General features: G+C 44.3%; 1 protein-coding gene across 1 annotated transcript in view; it reads right to left on the minus strand.

Annotated features, from left to right (window-relative positions):
- BRDT (bromodomain testis associated) overlaps nucleotides 1–22,488 on the minus strand; it is a 110,535-nt gene that overhangs the window by 75,923 nt on the left and 12,124 nt on the right. The window contains exons 3-4 of the mRNA XM_040408742.1: nucleotides 3,506–3,643; nucleotides 3,213–3,363 (exon numbers count right to left, since the gene is read on the minus strand). Of these exons, the coding sequence (XP_040264676.1) occupies nucleotides 3,213–3,363; nucleotides 3,506–3,643 (289 nt within the window). The remainder of the gene's footprint in view (nucleotides 1–3,212; nucleotides 3,364–3,505; nucleotides 3,644–22,488) is intronic.

Here is a 22,488-nt window from a genome sequence, read left to right on the forward strand (position 1 = left end):
CGGGAAGCGTAAAATGCTAAGATATAAATGTATAAATTACTAATTTTACTGACTTTGATATATACTAATCCACTCAGCTTCTCCTGCTCTATAACATGGTGATTTTAGACTGCATTGCATTCTGTGGTGAAAGGTCCTCTTTAACCCCTTCCCGACCAGCGCCGTAATAGTATGGCGCTGTGGGAAGTGTGCGGCGGTGCAGGAGCGGCGCCCGCCCGATCAGCTGCTGGGGACCGGCTGTTCCCGTTAGCCGGACCCCAGCTGTATGCGCCCGCATCGGTGAAAACACTGATGCCGGCACATTAACCCTCACTATGCCGCGGCCAGCGCTGACCACAGCATGTGCAGGGTGTGTCCCCGCACTGCTGTGACAGGGACCCGATGGCAGGGAAGGCAGCCCGCTGCCTTCCATGTAAGGCTACTTTCACACTAGCGTTCGGAGCGGATCCGTCTGATGAAACATCAGACGGATCCGCTCCGATAATGCAGACGTTTGCATCCGTTCAGAACGGATCCGTCTGCATTATAACTTAGAAAATTTTCTAAGTCTGAAAGTAGCCTGAGCGGATCCGTTCAGACTTTACATTGAAAGTCAATGTAGCCATATAGTGTCATCTTCAAGCGGATCCCTCCCCATTGCAAGCAGCGTTCAGGTGTCCGCTCACTGAGCGGAGCGGAGGCTGAGCGCTGGCAGACTGATGCATTCTGAGCGGATCCGCCTCCACTGAGAATGCATTGGGGCCAGACGGATGCGTTCGGGGCCGCTCGTGAGCCCCTTCAAACGGTGCGCACGAGCGGACACCCGAACGCTAGTGTGAAAGTAGCCTAAGACTGAGACCCAGCCCCCTGGATCTCACAGGCAGGAAGGCTGCAAGTGTATTACAGTGTGTAATATACTTACAGCCAATGCATTACAATACAGAAGTATTGTAATGCATTGTACAGGGGATCAGACCCCTGAAAGTTGTGGAGAAAAAAAAAAAAAAAAAAAGTTTCAAGCAAAAAAAAAATGCGTTCTTTTCCCATAATTAAGTAATAATTTTTTTGTTGTAAAAAATATAAATAAAAAAAAAAGGAGAAGTGTACATATTAGGTATTGCTGAGTCCGTATCGACCGGCTCTATGAAAATATCACATGATCCACTCTGTCAGGTGAATGCAGTAAAATAAATAAATAAAACCGTGCCAAAACAGCCATTTTTTGTCACCTTCCCTCGCAAAAAAGTGTAATACCAAGCGATCAAAAAGGCGTATTTAGCCCAAAATGGTACCAGTCATCTCATTTCACAAAAAATGAGACCCTACCTACGACAATTGCCAAAAACACAAAAACAAGATTTAATTCTGTTCAAAAATGCATTTACTGTGTAAAACTTTTAAATAAAAATGATAGACATAGGTATTGTCACGTCCGTAACAACCTGCTCTATATAAAAAAATAAAAATCACATGAGATGCCCCCTCAGGTGAATGCTGTAAAAAGTTTAAAAAAAAATGGCAAAACAGCCATTTTTGGTCACCTTGCCTCACAAAAAGTATAATACCAAGCGATCAAAAAGTCTTATGTAACACAAAATGGTACCAATCAAACTGCCATCTCAGCCCACAAAAAATGATACCCTACATAAGACAATCGCCAGAAAAATAAAAATAATAATAGGGCAGTCAGAAAATGGCAACACAAAAACAAGATTTCATTCTGTTCAAAAATGCATTTACTGTGTAAAACTTAACAAAAATAAAAACAATAGACATATTAGGTATTGTCGCGTACATAACCTTTCTAAAAAAAAAAAATCACATGCCCCCTCAGTTGAATACTGTAAAAAAAAAAATTTTAAACTACGCCAAAACAGCGTTTTTTTCACCTTGCCTCACAAAAAGTGTAATACCAAGCGATCAAAAAGTCCTATGTACCCTAAAATGGTACCAATGAAAAGGTCACCTTATCCCGCAAAAATAAGCCCCCACATAAGACAATCCCTCAAAAAATAAAAACCAATGGCGCCCATAAACCAATCCATCAAAATCTGTGCTGCAAAAGCCACATGGCTCTCCTTCCGTTCTGAGTCCTGCCATGTGCGCCCCCAGCAGTTTACCACCACATATGGGGTGTTGCCGTATTCAGGAGAAAATGGGTAAAATATTATGCTTTTTCTCCTGTTACTCCTTGTGAAAATGAAAAATTTGGGGCTAAGGGTACTTTCACACTAGCGTTTTTCTTTTCCGGCATAGAGTTCCGTCACAGGGGCTCTATACCGGAAAAGAACTGATCAGGCATATCCCCATGCATTCTGAATGGAGAGTAATCCGTTCAGGATGCATCAGGATGTCTTCAGTTCAGTCATTTCAGGCAAAAGAGAAATCCATAGCATGCTACGGTTTTATCTCCGGCGAAAAAAACTGAAGACTTGCCTGAATGCCTTTTTCCCCATAGGAATGTATTAGTGCCGGATCCATTCAAAATACCGGAATGCCGGATCCATTCTTCCGGCCTGCGCAGACCGGTAAAAATGTGAAAAAAAGATACAAGACGGATCCGTCTGTCCACATGACAAGCGGAGAGACTGATCCGTTCTTGCAATGCATTTGTGAGACGGATCCGCATCCGGATGAGTCTCACAAATGCTTTCAGTCACATGCAGATCGGCGGGCAGTTCCGACGACGGAACTGCCCGCCGGATCACACTGTCGCAAGTGTGAAAGTAGCCTTAAGCAACATTTTAATGGCAGAAATGAAACTTTTTATTTTCACAGCCAAGTGTTTTCAGATGATGCCAACATAAAGCAGACATATGGGGAATGATGACTGATAACTATTTTATGAGGCATTACTATCTGTCTTAAAAGTAGAATAATTCAAATTTAGAAAATTGTGAATTTTTCCAAATCTTTGGATTATTTTTTTTTAAATAAAGGAAAAATATATTGACTATATGACTATATTGAAGTACAATGTGTCACTGGAAAACAGTTTCAGAATGGCCTGGATAAGTAAAAGTGTTCCGAAGTTATTATCACAAAGTGACATGTCGGATTTGCAAAAAATGGCCTGGGCAGGAAGGTGAAAACTGGCCCGGGGTAAAAGGGGTTAACATCAGGTTCCTTACACAAAATTACAAATAAACTGAAATGACACTTTAAAGATCTTTACTTTTGCTGTTACACAAAATAAGAAGCTCTGAATGACAGATTTCCGCGTCACTTCAGACGATTACCTCCTTCAGACGATGTGCGCATCTTCTTCTTAACACTTCTGTTTCCGACAACAGACAATTCAATTTCTTCATGGGGCATGTCGGCAATTTTCTGCAAAAACACTTTTTCCAGTTCTTGAGCCATTAAGACAATATCATCTCCAGGCTGCAATGGAATATTCACTTCATAACTGAATTTGAAATACAATTGCCATTTCACATGGATCGGTCACATTCTGCCACCACAAGTTCCAAACGGCCTAAACGTCTACGACAGGTGAACGAAGACTTAGGTATGACGAATTTACCTTATTGTAAATATAGCAATTGGTGAACATGGCATTGAAATCCTGCGTGCAGTCCACAGCCCTTGGGTAATAATTATATTCCAGCCTCTTTCTTATTGTACTCAGATCCATTGGATTCTTTATAATTTGATAATAATCCTGCAGGTAAAGTCAGAAAACATAACATAAGTGGGTGCTGGTCTATCACATGTTCTGGATGACTGGAAGTTAGAGGGGTAACCCAGTGAGACTAAGTTGTGGATAGGGGACAACTATTAGAATGTTCCTACCACTGGGAACCAAACTAATGATGAGAATGGGGGGGCCCCTAACCCCCCCCCCCCCCCCCCCCCACCCCTTCCCCAAATGAATGGGGCTTAGTGCAATACCAAGCAAAACCGCTATACAAGGGCAGGGGTGGACTGGGAACTAAAAGTGGCCCTGGAAAAAAATTAAAATAAACTTTTAAGTGGCCCCATGTTGCATGCGGGTCCATACTGAAAGAAGGCAGGGAGAATGGCCAGCAACATCATGGGGCAGAGCAATATACCAAATACCACAGTGCAGCACAAAATACTACCACCCGTGCCACAGTATTGAACTGTACAGTCGAATTCAGGAGGGCTGCTGGCCAGGCGAGGAGAGAATCAGATCATTATGTACCTGACTGGTGGCCGTGAGGAGGGCTTAGGTGGCCCTTCTAGGCATCGGCCCAACTGAAAATTTCCCTATGGAAATTGGTCTATGGCCAATCCTCCCCTGTATAATGTACAGCGCTGTGCTTGGTATCACACTCAGCCCCATTCACTTTTATGGCACTGATCTGCTCCTAGGCCATGTGACGGATGAAGGTGACGTCACTGGCCTAGGGAAAGCTGTGAGAAGACCACGGCACTCACAGGAGCAGCTGATCGGCGGGGATCCTGGGTGTCGGACCCCCACTGGTCAGATACTGATGATGACCAACCCAGATAGGTCATCAGTATTAAACAGTCGGAAAACCCTTTTACCATAATCACTTTTTAGCATATTTTTACATTCATTTCATTAAACAGCATTGTTAAAGAGAACCCGTCACCTCTCCTTATATGTATTTTTAGTACCTTCTTGCATTCCCCATATGATAACAATTGAGGAGCATCTGTTCTTACAACTCTATGATGTCCCATTCCTTTACTATTCCTGTTATTTGTTTTGAATGAATTACTAAATTTGCAATGAGGCTCCAGATGGGTCTTACCCTGTTGGGGTGTCAGGAATGGCACATCAGAGAGTAAGGCCTCTTGCACACGAACGTCTGCGCCCGGTAAAATGCGGGCCGCAATGCACGAACACTGTCCGTGGGGCAGCCGCAGTGGATCGCGGAACTTATTCACTTTAATGGGTCCGTGATCCGGCCGATCCGCAAAAAGATAGAACATGTCCTATCTTTTTGCGGAACGGAAGTACGGGGACGAAACCCCACGAAAGCACTCCGTAGTGCTTCGCTCCGTGCTTCTGTTCCGCACCATTCCGCATCGCCGGATTTGCGGACCCATTCAAGTGATGCGGAATGCCCACGGAACGGCACCCGTGTATTGCAGATGGGCAAATGCGGTCCACAATACGGCAATGGGGCGCACACGTTCGTGTTCAAGAGGCTTAATAAGAATAGGTGCTCCAGAATTATTATCACATGGGGAATGCAATACGTTACTAAAAAGATATCAAATGGAACCTGTCATCACTTTCACGCTGCCAGAACCACAAGCAGCATGAAATCCTAACAGGGTCCCCCATTACAGAGAGCTATCGTATGTGCGCTTCCCCCTAATACATTTTGGACTGTCAGAAAATAAAATGTCCCTGCATTTTCTGGCTTAAGAGTCCGTCTGACGCAATTGCGGACAAGAATAGGACATGTTCTATTTTTTTCGGGAACGGAATTGCAGACCCGGAAGTGCGTATCCGGGCAGCATATCGTGCGGCCCCATAGAAATGAATGGGTCCGCAATTCCGTTCTGCAAAATGCGGAACGAAATTGCGGACGTGTGAATGGGGCCTTTAGTGTGGAAGTCACAGCATTATAAATCACTATGATGTAGTGAGTTCCGCTTACATAAGCCACAGTTGCTCAACGACCTCATTTTTAAACTGCATTGGGTCACGTGAATGCAGCCTTAGTATTAATAAATCTGTCAAAAAGTCTACACCGCACCCCCCTCAGTAAGCCAAGCCCTCTCTTCCAACTTCTGACCACCATGGCATAAAAAGCACCTGTGGGGTGGGAAAATCTATGTAAGGGACAGGCTGAAGCTAGTGTTAAAATCCATCGTATCTGACATAGCCAGAAATGGCTGGAGCACCGTTGCAAGCAGCGGTTTTTGTCCTGCCGAATCCCGTCACTAATGCTGGAAGCAGGCTGGATCCCGCGAGGTCCCATTATAGTCAACAAGTTCCGGCGGGGAAAGGTCGTATCTGGCAGGAAGATTTTAGCTCTAGTGTGAAACTAGCTTTACAAAGCAGATGTGGATCCACTGCGTCACTTACACAGATATGGCTTGTGTCCACTTTTAAGAGACTTCTGAAAGCGGGCCCTCTGGTCTTCACCCTTTAACACCTATACAGAGATTTGGACTTCGCTGCGGGGGAACCACCAGGCCGCTACTTCTTGGAATAGTCTCGGTTCAAAGTGACTGCTGGTCCACGGAGTTCAAAAGCCACCAGTGTGGAGCACCAAGAGATCAGGGAAAGGCTGAAGTCCGGGTAGGCAGAGTTATTAAACTATAAAAGTATTTATCTTGTATGGTAAATGTCTTAATGTGAATAAAAAGTGATCATACCCCAAAATGGTATCAATAAAAACTACAGATCGCCCAACACAGAAAGCTCTCACACAGCTCCTTAGAAGGAAATGTAAAAGGAGTTATGGGTGTCAGAATATGATGACGCACAGAAAAATGTATTTTCAAAGTGTATTTTTTCATGTATTAAAGCATAATAAAAACTACATAAAGTTGGTATCGCTGTATTCATACTGACCCACTGAATAAAAGCAACATGTCATTTTTACTGCCCAGTAAATGACGTAAAAGTGAAACCCGCAAAACTGTGGTGCAATTTTACCCCATTAAAGGGATTCTGTCACCTCGTTTTAGCCTATAGAGATGTGGACATGCACGGCTAGATCGCCGCTAGCATGTCCGCCATATACCTGTCCCATATCTCTGAGTGGTTTTATGGTGTTTAAAAAATGATTTTATAGATATGTAAATGAGCCTGGTAAGGGGCTGCACTAACCTTGGTGCCCAGCCTCGCCCCCTGTTAAGGAGCCCAGCACCGCCTGCGTCCTCCGAATCTCCTCCTTGCTTATCAAGTTAGATCGCCGTAATCTCGCAATGCGCAAGCTTGCGAATGCGCAGTTCCTTCCATGAGGCTGATGCTAGCACAGGGAAGGAACACTATGCCGGCACTGCACATGCACGAGCTCGCACATCGCGAGATAACGGCGATCTAACTGTGAGCAAGGAGGAGATTCGGAGGACGCAGGCGGTGCTGGGCTCCTTCACAGGGGCAAGGCTGGGCACCAAGGTTAGTGCAGCCTCTTGGGCACCTTACCAGGCTCATTTACATATCTGTAAAATCATTTTTTAAACACAATAAAAGGACACAGCTTTATGGGACAGGTATATGGCGGAAATGCTAGCGGTGATCTAGCCGTGCAGGTCCGCAGCTCTATAGGGTAAAACAAGGTGACAGAATCCCTTTAACACCTTCCCGACCTCCACTGTACATGTGGGGTATTTTAACATGGCACTCGTTCAGAAGCTGAGTAAGTGCCATAGCTCCCAGATGTCTGCTGTCTTGCACAGATGATCACATGTTTAAGTCCCCTAGGGGGACTTAAAAAATGTTACAAAAAGAGTGTTTCAAAGTAATTATTTAAAAAAAAATTAATCTAAATTGCTGATTCACCATTTTTTTTGTTGCTTCACCTCGGCAATAAAATTAAAGAAAGGGTGATCAAAAAGTCATACACCAAAAAATTGTATTAATAAAAACTACAGAGCACCCAAAAAAAAAGTAGCCCTCACACAACTCTATAGAAATGGCTATAAAAAGTTTTAGGGGTCAGAATATGGCAATGCAAAGAAGAAGAAAAAATTATTTTTTTTCAAAGTTTTAATTTTTTTTTAAGGATTAAAACACAAGAAAAACTACTAAAATGTTGTATTACTGTAATCGTACTGACCCAGAGTATGAAGGTGACTGGTGCACCACATAGGGCATGCTGTAAAAATCAAGCCCATGAAACCTTGGCGGAATTGCATTCCTCCCCTTTTGGTTATTTTTGCAAACTTTCCACTACATCTTATGCAATATTAAATGGTGCCATTAAAAAAGTGCAAATGGTTCAACAGAACAAAAGCCCTCATACAGCTATGTGAACGGAAAAACAAAAAAAAGTTATGGCTTTGGGAAGGCAGTAAAAAATTAAAAAAGCAAAAATGGAAAATAGCAGGGTCTTATTTTTTTCCCAGCTTCCCATTATATTGTATGGAATAATAAATGATACCATTAGAAAGTACATCTTGTCCCGCAAAAAAATCCTTCACCACTATGTGAACAGAAAACATGTTTTTATAAGGGAGAAAGTGAAAGTAAAAAAAAAAAAAAATAATAATAATAATTAAAACTGGTTACAACATGAAGGGGTTAAAGTGAAAAAAGTGGGGTGATGTAGATATGAAGCAATGTGAGGGACATATTTAAATGACAGCACTGTCCCTGACATGGTGTGAAGCCGTTAGCAATACACCCCAATAAACATGCATGTTCAGAGTGGGCAAGAGAGAATGGTATATTTCAGTAGAAGAGATCACCAGCTACCACTTTTCTCCCAGTGTAGAATGGATTTTACAGGTTAAAATCCTATGGAGTAGATACGCTATATGGACAAATGTACTGGGACGCACCTCCTAATTCTTGAGTTCAGATGTCTTATTCGGTCCCATTGCCAAGGGCGTATAAAATCCAGCCCTCGCCATGCGGTCTGCCTGTACAAACATTTCTAAAGGAATGGGTTAATCTAAAAAGTCACCACTGACAAGTCAGTTGGTATAATTTCTTCCTTCCGACATATTTCACCATCAACTACAAGTGGTATTATGGCAAAGTGGAAAACTTTAGGAATCACAGCGACTCAGCCAAGAAGTGGAGACCACGTAAAGTCACCGAGTGCCGAGGTGCATCAACGCTCTGCCGACTAAATAACTGCAGAGCTCTAAGTGGGGGTATCTGCTATTATTTAGCGGTTATGTTATGCTATGCCTTTACACCAGCATGACAAGGTATGGCTGGAAGGGACTGGGTTAACAACCCTGTTCCTCACCGCTTGGTAGGATGGGCTGGTACTACTTCCTACCCAGAGGGGGGACAGTGTGGAGTACGGAGTCAGGTCCAACTGCTCTTGCTCCAAAAGGTCTTCGGGACCAGTCACTATCCAGCTCTTCGGTGGGACCACTACTCCAGAGAGATTAACAGAATTATGACGGCTGTCCTGAAAAGCTACAGTTTTATATAGTCAGCACTATGACCGGAAAGCCACAGCTTTGCAGACTCTGCTGCAGGTCAGTGACTATGGCTCAGTTATCTTTTGCACGGAGTAAAGAGACTTATCCCTTTACTTCTGGCCTGAGTCTTTATATCACCTTTCCACTGCACTGATCCACAGGGAGTAACAGAGTGAGGGAGTACTGACACGTCCTCTCATCTGAGCCACTACTACTCCCATCCTATGCACACACTCCTCAGGGGCTTGCTGCATGAACATCAGCCTAAACACTAGAGCTTGATGGCATGGGTTTACACAGCTGCGTGTAGGACTACCTTCACCAAGCATCAGATGGAGTGGTGCAGAGCACAATGCCACTGGACTCTGAAGCAGTGGAAACATGTTCTGTGGAGTGAAGAATCACACATCTCCACCTGGCTGACGGAGGAGTATGGGTTTGGTGAATGCCAGGAGAATGCTACCTGCCTGACTGCATTGTGCCAACTTTAAAATATGGTGGAGGGATAATACTATGGGGCTGTTTTTCAGGGACTGGCTTAGGTTCCTTAGTTCCAGATATTAAAGGGGCTGGCTCATCACACACATTGATGGCATATCACTAGGATATGCCATTATTGTCAAATTGATGTGGGTCCCACCTCTGAAACTCACGCTATTTCCTCAATACAGCCCTGAAATGAAGAGGGCAGCTGCTGCTATGGGAGTTCCGAAAATAGAGTACTGCCTTAGCCATGAGCGGCATCCTCTCTTGCGCGGTGCACTCTCCATTCACAGCTATAGAACTACCTGTTCTAGATATAGGACCGGGTTCCCAGAGGACCAGCACCTATCTGACACTGATGGCATATTCTAGTGATATGCCATCAATGTATGAAATGAGCCAACCCTTTTAATGCTTCGGCATGCTAAGACATTTTCGACGACTGTACCTTTCCAACTTTGTGGGAACTTTTTTAGTGAAGGCCCTTTTCTGTTCCAGCAAGACTGTACTACCAGTGCACAGTCCATAAAGGCATGGTGAGGCGAGTTTAGTGTGGAAAAACTTGACTGGTCTGCCCAGAGTCCTGACCTCAACCCCATCCAACACCTTTGGGATGAACTTGAATGGAGACTGCGGGCTAGTTCCTCTGACCTCACAAATGCTCTTCTGGATGAATAGGCTATGAGCTCAAGTAGATCTTAATTATACTGCCAAGCACAGCCAGTTTTCTCACCACTTTTGACAAGTGGTGGGAGAAGTGAAAATTTGCACATTAGAGTAGAAATATGGCATGCAACATAATTTGTGACTTTTTATGGTACAACAGTTCCATAAATGTCCCTTTGCGCGTTCAGAAATAGACATAGGAATCAAGCTGGGAGATACCTGCAGATATTAGGTTGTCAAAGGATTTGGATAAATTTTAATGAACAGGACCCCAAGTGAGATATAACAATACAATTGGAGCCAAAACCCAGTTGTGGGGACCAGGTAAGTATGAACCCCACTGCGGGTATAGCCACTCTGATGGGGTCTGTTAAAATTTAATGTTTGATAACCCCTTTAGGGTCTATTCACACGTCCGCAATTTCGTTCCGCATTTTGCAGAATAGAATTTCAGACGCATTCATTTCTATGGGGCAGCACGATGTGCTGCCCGGATCCGGAATTGCGGATCCGCGCTTCCGCGTCCGCAATTCCGATACCGAAAAAAATAGAACATGTCCTATTCTAGGAAAATGCCGGTGATGTGCGGTCCGCAAAATGAGGAACGCACATCGCTGATGTCCGTGTTTTGCGGATCCACGTGAATGGACCCTAAAGGGGTCCTTCCTTCGGCGCCGGCAGCAGGAGCACGTCCATCACTCACTGAGCCTGTGCCGAATACTAAACGAGACGGCGCAGGCGTGGGATTTATGGGACACTGAGGAGAACTCGAAAGTCAATCAACTGGACCTGGGCGTGCCAAAGGGTGCGTAGACTGAGCCTCTAGGTGCTGAAGCAATGCCGTAATAAAACCTAGCGGCTCATTAGCATATTTTAAAAGTCTTTATTTTAACCCCTTAAGGACTCAGCCCTATTTCACCTTAAGGACTTGGTCATTTTTTGCAAATCTGACCAGTGTCACTTTAAGTGCTGATAACTTTAAAACGCTTTTACTTACCCAGGCCGTTACATTACCCACAATTTGGAAAAATTAGCAAATTTCCAAGTTTCAATTTCTCTACTTCTATAATACATAGTAATAACTCCAAAAATAGTTATTACTTTACATTCCCCATATGTCTACTTCATGTTTGGATCATTTTGGGACAGATATTTTATTTTTTGGGGATGTTACAAGGCTTAGAAGTTTAGAAGCAAATCTTGAAATTTTTCAGAAATTTTCAAAAACCCAATTTTTAGGGACCAGTTCAGGTCTGAAGTCACTTAGCAAGGCTTACATAATAGAAACCACCCAAAAATGATCCCATTCTATAAACTACACCCCTCAAGGTATTCAAAACTGATTTTACAAACCTTGTTAACCCTTTAGGTGTTCCACAAGAATTAATGGAAAATAGAGATACAATTTCAAAATTTCACTTTTTTGGCAGATTTTCCATTTTAATAATTTTTATCCAGTTACAAAGCAAGGGTTAACAGCCAAACCAAACTCAATATTTATGGCCCTGATTCTGTAGTTTACAGAAACACCCCATATGTTGTCGTAAACTACTGTACGGGCACACGGCAGGGCGCAGAAGGAAAGGAATGCCATACGGTTTTTTGAAGGCAGATTTTGCTGGACTGGTTTTTTTGACACCATGTCCCATTTGAAGCCCCCCTGATGCACCCCTAGAGTAGAAACTCCAAAAAAATGCCCCCATTTTAGAAACTATGGGATAGGGTGGCAGTATTGTTGATACTAGTTTAGGGTATATATGATTTTTGGTTGCTCTATATTACACTTTTTGTGAGGCAAGATAACAAGAAATAGCTGTTTTGGCACCGTTTTTATTTTTTGTTATTTATAACATTCATCTGACAGGTTAGATCATGTGATCTTTTTATAGACCAGGTTTGAAGCAAAAAAATCATGTTTTAGTGTTTCCATAGTCTGAGAGCCATAATTTTTTCAGTTTTTGGGCGATTACCTTGGGTAGGGTATGATTTTTGCGGGATGAGATGACGGTTTTATTGGCACTATTTTGGGATACGTGTGACTTTTTGATCGCTTGCTATTACACTTTTTGTGATGTAAGGTGACAAAAAATGGTTTATTTAGCACAGTTTTTATTTTAAATTTTTTACGGTGTTCATCTAAAGGGTTAGGTCATGTGATTTTTTTATAGAGCCGGTCTATACGGACGCGGCGATACCTAATATTTATACTTTTTATTTATGTAAGTTTTACACAATAACAGCTTTTTTAAAACAAAAAAAATGTTTTAGTGTCTCCATATTCTGAGCCATAGTTTTTTTATTTTTTGGGCGATTATCTTAGGTAGGGTCTCATTTTTTGCGGGATGAGATGACAGTTTAATTAGTACTATTTTGGTGGGCAAACGCCTTTTTGATCGGTTGCTGTTGTACTTTTTGTGATGTAAGGTGACAAAAAATGGTTTATTTAGCACAGTTTTTGTTTTTTACGGTGTTCATCTGAGGGGTTAGGTCATGTGATATGTTTATAGAGCCGGTCAATACGGACGCGGCGATACCTAATATGTATACTTTTTTTTTCCCTATTTTTTTTTACTTTATTTGGGGAAAATGAAGTTTTTGTTTATTTTTTACTTGAAACTTAATTTTTTGGGGGGGGGGGAAACTATTTTTTCACTTTATTTTTTGTCCCACTTTGGCACTTGAACTTTTGGGGGTCTAATCCTTTACAATGCATTCCAATACTTCTGTATTGGAATGCATTGGCTGTATGAGTAATACTGTGTGTATTACTCATACAGCTTTCGGCCTGTGAGATCCAGGGGGCTGGATCTCACAGGCTCTTCACCGGAAGGCAGCGCGATGCCTTCCATGCCATCGGGTCCCCCCCACAGCCCCATGGGGACCCGATGGCACTGCTGACCACACAATAAAAAGCCGCAAACCGCAGGTCTGAATTGACCTGCGGTTTGCGGCGATCGCCAACACGGTGTTCCGATCACCGCCCGCTGTGATCGGAACACCACATGACGTACCGGTACGTCATGTGTCCTTAAGGACTCGGGAAACATGCCTTACCGGTACGTCATGTGTCCCTAAGGGGTTAAGAGAACGGCGGCAGGCAGGGAGTTATAAAGCAAATTGTTATGTACATCGCTAATATCAGTCAGCTACATAACGTTATTTCTCATGACAGAAACCCTTTAATGGTAATTTGATTTCTCATAGCCTCCACAACGGCACTGATAGGAGCTTGATCCCACCTCCTGAGGACAGGAAACAGCGGAAGCCCAAAATAAAAACACACCTCCTACCTACTTCAGTTAATAACAGAGAACCGAAGACATTTCATAATATCTTCACATGAAAATACAATGTGTAGCATAGAACAAACAAACAATATAGAATTCTCTTTTTTTTTGTGTGGGAGGGGAAAACACAGTGCCGTTGTGGAGGCAACGGGAAATGAAATTACCGGTAAGAGTAATTGTTATCTTTCCCCAACGCCTCCACACCAGCACTAATAGGACTTTCAGAGTATAACTTTTTTAGGGGGGAGGAACTACAGTCTATAGGACTTTCCGTCCAAACGCCAGATCCTGGTTGGCCATAACATCAAGTTTATAATGTCTAAAGGTCATAGGGTTGGACCATGTGGCTGCCCTACATATCTGATCATCTAAAACTGCACCTTTCAGCCCAAGAAGTGGACAAAGCCCTTGTGGAATGGGCGTTCAACCCAGTGGGAGGTGTAACCTTCTTTTCTTTGTAACAAAGGATGGTACCTTATTTTTCGCCCCATAAGACGCATTTTTTCTGCCAAAAGTGGGGGGAAAATGCCCCTGCGTGTTATGGGGCGAATACTAATGGGCGCTTCCATTATGGATGCGCTCATTAGTACCGGAGGACCAGGAAGCGGTGAAGGCACTGTAATCACCGCTTACAGGTCCTTGGCTTTCAGCTGTAAAGGCTGCGCACAGCGCGAGTGCGCTCTATGATCTCACTCTGTGCGCAGCCTTCACAACATAGCCGACAGCAGGATGAAGAGGATCGCGCTGTGGGTGAGGAGCGGCGGCGGCGGCTAGGAACAGGAGAGGTAAGTGGGTTTTTTATTTTATAAAACATGCGGCAATATGGAGATGCTGTGCACTGTCTGAAAGAATTTTTAAGTGATGGCCCTGGAGCTGTGACTCTGCAATCTTTAGAGTTTTCCATACCGCCCTCAGCTCCCGATAGTTCGACGACTGAATCCTGATTGAATTGGATCATAGACCCTGATAATATACATCTCAGACTTTCAAACCCCAGCCCAACTGGCTTGCATCTGTGGTAATCTGGGTGTGAGGTATCTTCCTCCATGTTACTCCTCTGGACATATTTTCCTGGATCATCCACCACTGAAGTGAGGATTTTGTTCTTTGAGGTATGGTAACTCTGACCTAGAGAGAAAACTTGTTTGTCCCATACGCTGAGTATCCACATTTGAAGAGGTCTGAAGTGAATCTGACACCATTGGACTGATGGGATGCAGGAAGTGAGGATACCTAGAAGACTCATTGAGTCTCTGATGGAATATGTCTTTCTGGAAGAAAATACTGTGATCTTCCTTTGGATATCTGATATCTTGTCCCGAGGTAGACTGGTTAACTGTTTGAAAGTCTAGGATAACTCCTAGAAACCTCATTTTGGTCGACTGTACTAGGTTTGACTTCACTCTGTTGACCATCCATCCGAGTCTGTCCAAGGTAAGTAGAAAGACGTCTAGGTCTCTTTGTAGTTGGGGGGCAGAGTTGTTGGTTATTAAAAAATTGTCCAGGTAAGGGAAGATTGTCAATGCCTTCTTCCTCAGATATGCTACTACCTCTATTATCAGTTTTGTAAACACTCGCGGGGCCGAAGATATGCCGAAAGGGAGAGAGGTAAATTGGTAATGGTGAATACCGCGCTTGTGGTCTTTTATTGCAAATCTCAGGAATTGTTGGGAACTGATGTATTGGGACATGGTAGTATGTGTCGCTTAAATCTACCGTGCACATAACTGAATCTTCCTGTAACAGGGGAATGATGGAATATAGGGTCTCCATACAAAATTTTCGGTAGGAAATGAACTTGTTTAGGAGCTTCATATTTATAATGGTTCGAAAGGAACCCTCTTTCTTTTTCACCCCTTAAAAAGGTTTGAATAGAACCCCTTTCCTCTTTCCAATGTGGGGACTTCTGTTATCACATGTTTGGATATTAACTCCTGAACACTCTTCCAAATTGGGCTTTGAGACATTAGAGCAGGGAGTTTTGAAACTATAAATCTTCTTGGGGGAAGGGTAGAGAATTGAATACTGTAACCCGATTTGATAATTCTTAAGAGCCCATGGGTTTGAAGATATTTTCTCCCAGAAAGGAAGAAACATCTTCAGCCTTCCCCCCACCCTGGCGTCAATGATTTTCGTTTCCCTTCTGAGATGAGGAAACCCTTTCCTCTCCCTCCTTTAGAGTAGCTATAACGCCCCGTTTTCCCTATACCACTGTAGGATCGGTTCTGATTAGAGGGGGCACGAAAGGGATATTTCTTTTTGTAGACTTTCTTCTGGTAACCCTTTCTTTTTATCAGAAGCCTTCAAGGATTTTATGCAATTCAGGTCCGAATATATATTCACCTGAGAAAGGAATAGAACAGAGTTTTTATTTAGAGACCTTGTCTCCAGACCAACATTTTACCCAAAGGGCTCTCTGAGACGTATTTGAGAGTCCAGCGTCCTTAGCCGCAAAACGTACAGATTCTGCGGAGGCATCCGCTAGGAATACCATGGCAGATTTTAAAAGGGGGAGCGCATTTAGAACTTCATTACTAGAGACGCGATTTTCTAACTCAGAAAGCCAGACAAACATGGACCTGGCTACAGAGGTAGCAGCTTTGTTAAATTTTTGATTGTACATAGCAGCGTCCCAGGACCTACGTAATAGATCAGCCTTCCTGTCCATAGGGTCCCTTAGTTGTGAAGCGTCCTCAAAAGGTAAGGAGGTCTTTTTACTGACCTTCGCTACCTGAGCATCTATTTTAGGAATCGTATTAAAGATTTTTGCTTCCTCCTGATCAAACAGCAAACGATTCTGATAAGCTCTGGAAATTCCTAGATGCTTCTACGAACCATTCGTCCAATATCATTCCTTTAATGTTCTCATTAATAGGAAAGACCCTAGTTTTCTTCACTCTAAGACCTCCAAACATTTCTTCCTGAACAGAAGGAGCTGTTAGTATTTCTTCTACCCCTATGGTTGCCCTGGCTGCTTTCAGTAGCTTGGGCATATCCTCTGACACAAAATAGAATTTTCTTCTGCCTTCAGAGATATCTCTCTCAGATTGTCGGTCTTCCTACTCCCATACTTTGGAAGAAGAGGCACTATCCCCAAAGTCATCTGACTCAGAGGAAATGGAATCCCCTGTTTTCAGTCGCTTATGTGGAGACTCGATTTGAAGAGGGGTATCTTTGTGTAACGCAGACAGACGCAAAAGATTTAATTTCCTCCTGCATCATGGCTCTGAACTAATCCATTAATGATGGTTGTTCATCAAGTATAATCCTGGCAATGCAATCACTGCATAGTTTTTTCGAATGATCGTCTGGTAAACTTTTATAGCAAGAAATGTGGATTTGTTAGGCTTTCTTTGCGTTTCTTTAGGAATCTAAGAGCAAAGAGATCGGAGCCCCATTAGTATTAGGGAAGGCATAAAGGATCCACAATATTTTCCCAGAAAAGTTAAAAGGCATTAAAAAGTCCTTTCCCCCACTGGGGGACTTACGGAAGGCGGCGCAGCAGACAATTTATATAGCACCCGGACGGCGCTGGGTGCATAACCCAGCTAAAGACTACTAGAGCCCAGGTGGGAGACCAGCACCCCAGGAGCAGGCCCCAGATAATACCGGAGCGAGCCCTCCCGCTGCCCAGCGTTAGTACGAAGACCGCAGGAGGTCAGGGAGGCACCATGTAAACTATGGTGTAAAAGGTACACGTTGTCTTCATCTCTCCGGCCTGAGGCACACAAGGAGACCTTTCTCCACCCCTGTCCTCTTGTAGGGACAGGAAACACTGGTGTTGGTGGTGGGAGGGGGTATTTAAACCTTTCTCTGCTTTCTGCCCCTACAGAGGTCAGGGGTCAATCTCCTTGTGTTGTCGTTGTGGTGATGCTATGGAAAGGATGGTAACGCTATTTTTTGTTGGCAGTGAAACTGGGAGAAAACCATAGGAAGAAACTCTGGGGAATGCCTAAAAATCACTCTGTCACCCAGCACTGAAAGGTATGGTTTTTCACAGGAAAAGGCCTGGATTTCTCCCACCCTCCTGTACCTCCCTACGGTAGTAATAGCTACAAGAAAGGTGGTTTTCAGAGTCAACAATCTCAGGGATAAATCTGAAAGCGGCTTAAAAGGCACAAACGTGAGGGCAGAGAGAACAATGTTTAGATCCCAAGGAGGAACTGTCACGAAAAAAAGAGAAGGCCATAATCTACTTGTACCTTTAAGGAATCTAATAACCAGGGGAATTTTTGCTAGTTTAATAAGTAGAAAGGTACTGAGGGCGGATATCTGTACCTTTAGCGTACTCGTTCCAAGACCTTTATCAAATCCTGCTTGCAAGAATTCTACACTGCTCAAAAAAATAAAGGGAACACTTAAACAACACAATGTAACTCCAAGTCAAATCACACTTCTGTGAAATCAAACTGTCCACTTAGGAAGCAACACTAAATGACGATCAATTTCACATGCTGTTGGGCAAATGGGATAGACAACAGGTGGAAATTATAGGCAATTAGCAAGACACCCCCAATAAAGGAGTGGTTCTGCAGGTGGTGATCACAGACCACTTCTCAGTTCCTATGCTTCCTGGCTGATGTTTTGGTCACTTTTGAATGCTGGCGGTGCTTTCACTCTAGTGGTAGCATGAGACGGAGTCTACAACCCACACAAGTGGCTCAGGTAGTGCAGCTTATCCAGGATGGCACATCAATGCGAGCTGTGGCAAGAAGGTTTGCTGTGTCTGTCAGCGTAGTGTCCAGAGCATGGAGGCGCTACCAGGAGACAGGCCAGTACATCAGGAGACGTGGAGGAGGCCGTAGAAGGGCAACAACCCAGCAGCAGGACCGCTACCTCCGCCTTTGTGCAAGGAGGAACACTCCCAGAGCCCTGCAAAATGACCTCCAGCAGGCCACAAATGTGCATGTGTCTGCTCAAACGGTCAGAAACAGACTCCATGAGAGTGATATGAGGGCCCGACGTCCACAGGTGGGGGTTGGGCTTACAGCCCAACACCGTGTAGGACGTTTGGCATTTGCCAGAGAACACGAAGATTGGCAAATTCGCCACTGGCGCCCTGTGCTCTTCACAGATGAAAGCAGGTTCACACTGAGCACATGTGACAGAGTCTGGAGACGCCGTGGAGAACGTTCTGCTGCCTGCAACATCCTCCAGCATGACCGGTTTGGCATTGGGTCAGTAATGGTGTGGGGTGGCATTTCTTTGGAGGGCCACACAGCCCTTCATGTGCTCGCCAGGGGTAGCCTGACTGCCATTAGGTACCGAGATGAGATCCTCAGACCCCTTGTGAGACCATATGCTGGTGCGGTTGGCCCTGGGTTCCTCCTAATGCAAGACAATGCTAGACCTCATGAGGCTGGAGTGTGTCAGCAGTTCCTGCAAGACGAAGGCATTGATGCTATGGACTGGCCCGCCCGTTCCCCAGACCTGAATCCAATTGAGCACATCTGGGACATCATGTCTCGCTCTATCCACCGTCACGTTGCACCACAGACTGTCCAGGAGTTGGCAGATGCTTTAGTCCAGGTCTGGGAGGAGATCCCTCAGGAGACTGTCCGCCACCTCATCAGGAGCATGCACAGGCATTGTAGGGAGGTCATACAGGCACGTGGAGGCCACACACACTACTGAGCCTCATTTTGACTTGTTTTAAGGACATTAAATCAAAGTTGGATCAGCCTGTAGTGTGTTTTTCCACTTTAATTTTGAGTGTGACTCCAAATCCAGACCTCCATGGGTTGAAAAATTTGATTTCCATTTTTTTATTTTTGTGTGATTTTGTTGTCAACACATTCAACTATGTAAAGAACAAAGTATTTCAGAAGAATATTTAATTAACTCAGATCTAGGATGTGTTATTTTTGTGTTCCCTTTATTTTTTTGAGCAGTGTAAAATCAGGCCCACATCAAAACTACCTTGAGGGTCCCAGCGACTACCCGCAAACAAGAAAAACGTATTCCGGGTGCGTACATAGATTTTTGATGTAATCTGCTTTCTGCTATGTAGCAAAGTAGATATAACGGCCTCAGAAAACACAATCTTTTTTTAATAATCTCCAAGCCGCTAGGTCTAGTTGCTGAATGTTGGGATGGAGGGAAGAGTCCTGATGGAGGAGGTCAGGAATTTAAGGCAGAATCCAATGTTCCCCTGCAGAAAGATTCTGAAGCAGGGGGAACCAATATATTTTTGGCCAATAAGGAGCAATCATTATGACCTGTGCCCCTTCTCTTATCTTCAGAGTCCTTGGAATCAGGGAGAACGGTGGAAATGCATAAAGCAGGCCCCTGGGCCATGTCAGCGAAAGCGCGTCTACTTTATTTAGACCCTCAGAAGGAATAAAAAAACAACATTGCTTACCGGTAATCGTTTTTCTCGATACCCATGACGGCACCCTGTGCGACTCAGGACCTCCCATCAGGACAGGAAACCTGAGAAGATAAAAAGGACACACCTCCACACAACACCAGTAGAAGAAATAAATTGTTCTCCGGAGAGAAGTGACAAAGGGTTAAAAACCCTTTTTTTTTTTTTTTTTTTTTTTTTATATCTATATTACGTCATATAGACCTGGCAAAAAGCCATCAACAAATATATATATATCTGCTTGGGAAGGGAAATATCGGGTGCCGTCATGGGTATCGAGAAAAACGATTACCGGTAAGCAATGTTGTTTTCCCCTCACCCATGACGGCACCCTGTGCGAGATAAACTATAAGTAGAACCTAGGGGGGGGCCACAGCCTGAAGGACTTTCTCTCCAAAGGAAGCATCAGAATGGAGCTGTAATCTGTAATGTTTAAGAAAAGTATGCGGGGAGCTCCAGGTAGCCGCCCTGCAAATCTGGGCTAACGATACATCAGCTTTCTCAGCCCACGAAGTAGACACCGCCCTCGTAGAATGGGCCCCAAAACCTGAAGGGGGGGGGAGACCCAGGGAAATATAAGCTCTAGCTATGGCCTTCTTCACCCATCTAGCAATAACCCCTCGGGATGCTTTTTTTCCCCCTATTTCCTCCTAAAAACTGAATCAGGAGGTTCTCGTCCTTTCTCCAAGGAGCCGTAACATCTAAGTAGACTAACAAGCATCTCTTGACATCCAAGCAATGAAACTTTTCCTCCAAGCTATTGGAGGGGTTAGGAAAAAAGGAAGGCAACACAATATCTTGGCTCCTATGAAAATCGGAGACAACCTTGGGAAGAAAAGAAGGCAAGGGCCTAATAACTATCTGGTCATCCTGGATGATCGTATAGGGCGGAAATGCCGAGAAGGCCTGGATCTCCGATATCCTCCTAGCCGAGGTAATAGCCAGGAGGAAAGCCATCTTAATGGATAAGATGTCAATGGGAACCTCTAGTAAGGGTTCAAAGGGTCTATCGGTTAGGGCCGTCAAGACCCTATTTAGGTCCCAAGGAGGGGAAAGAGGTCTAACGGAAGGACAGATTCTGGCAGCGGCAGAAAGGAAACGCTTGACCCACGGGTGGTTTGCTAATTGGAAGTCAAAAAAGTAGCTCAAGGCCGACACCTGAACTTTTAAGGTGGAGGCCTTGAGCCCTTTGTCTAACCCTGCTTGTAGAAAGTCCAAAACCTTAGGGATTTCAGGAGGACTAAATGGATCAGGGCTAGAACCCAAAAAGGAAGAAAAGACATTCCACACCCTATTATACTTCCTAGCTGTTGACGCTTTTTTGCTACCTAGAAGGGTGGAAACAACTTTGCTAGAAAGCCCTCTCTTCAACCAGATGTCCCTGTCAATCTCCATACTGCCAACTGAAGAATCCCCGGATTGGGATGCCATACAGGCCCCTGGGAGAGTAGATCCTCCCTCGGAGGGATCACCCAGGGAGGGCCCCTGGCTAGACTTAAGAGGGTGGGGTACCAGATTCTCTTGGGCCACTTTGGGGCTATCATGATTATGGTGGCTCCCTCCGTCCGTACTTTTTTCAGAACCTGCGGGATTAGGGAAATAGGTGGGAAGGCATAGCCGAGTTCCTGGCTCCAATCCTGAGCCAGACTGTCTACCGCTGTAGGATTCTCTGTGTAATCTAGGGAGAAGAACCTCTTTGTCTTCCTGTTCTTCCGGGTGGCAAAGAGATCTATAGTTGGGGTCCCAAACATTGTTACAATCTGGGAAAAAACTTCCTCGTTCAGACTCCACTCTGCCTGCCTGAGTTCTACTCGACTTAGAAAATCGGCCACCGTGTTCTCTTTCCCTTTCAAGTGTATTGCGGATAAGACCAGGTTCCTGTCTTCCGCTATTTTGAAAATTTCCTGGCAGAGGAAGATTAGGGATGGTACTTTTGTCCCGCCTTGATGATTTATATAGGCCACTGTTGTTGAATTGTCCGAGTAAAATACCAACTTTCTGTTGGAGACCTCTGGAACTGCCACCTTTAGTACTCTTTCTACCGCCTTGAGCTCCTTGTAATTTGACGTGCAGACCCGGGTTTTTAAATCCCATCTTCCCTGCCAGTATTTTCCTTCTGAATGAGCTCCCCAGCCCCACGGACTGGCGTCTGTCGTTATCAGCATGGGTTCTATGAAGGACCAAGGCATTCCTATCGAGAGGTTCTTCTCGGACGTCCACCACAGAAGGGAGTACCTTGCTCTGGAGGAAAGATGAAATTTTCTCTCTAGTGTTTGTGGAAGACCATTCCAAATCTTCAAGATATCTGACTGTAACGGTCTCGTGTGGATCTGAGCGAATGGTACGGCTGGAATTGTAGCCGTCAGGTGCCCCAGTACTGCCATCGCCTCCCTGATGGAACATTGGAAGGACCGGAAAAGGAACCAAACATGCTCTATTGTCGAGGACACTTTCTTCTGAGGGAGGAATGTCTTCTGAGCCGTAGAATCTAGCTGCATTCCTAAAAAGGTGCAAACTTGAGAAGGGGTTAGACAAGATTTTTCTTGATTCATTTTCCACCCCAGATCCTTCAACAGAGAGCACACCAGGGCGAGCTCTGCTTGTAACTGCTCCCTTGTTTGGGCTATGAACAAAAAGTCGTCCAGATAT

The sequence above is a fragment of the Bufo bufo genome, chromosome 9, assembly GCF_905171765.1.
Source record: "Bufo bufo chromosome 9, aBufBuf1.1, whole genome shotgun sequence".
Classification (NCBI taxonomy): Eukaryota; Metazoa; Chordata; class Amphibia; order Anura; family Bufonidae; genus Bufo; species Bufo bufo.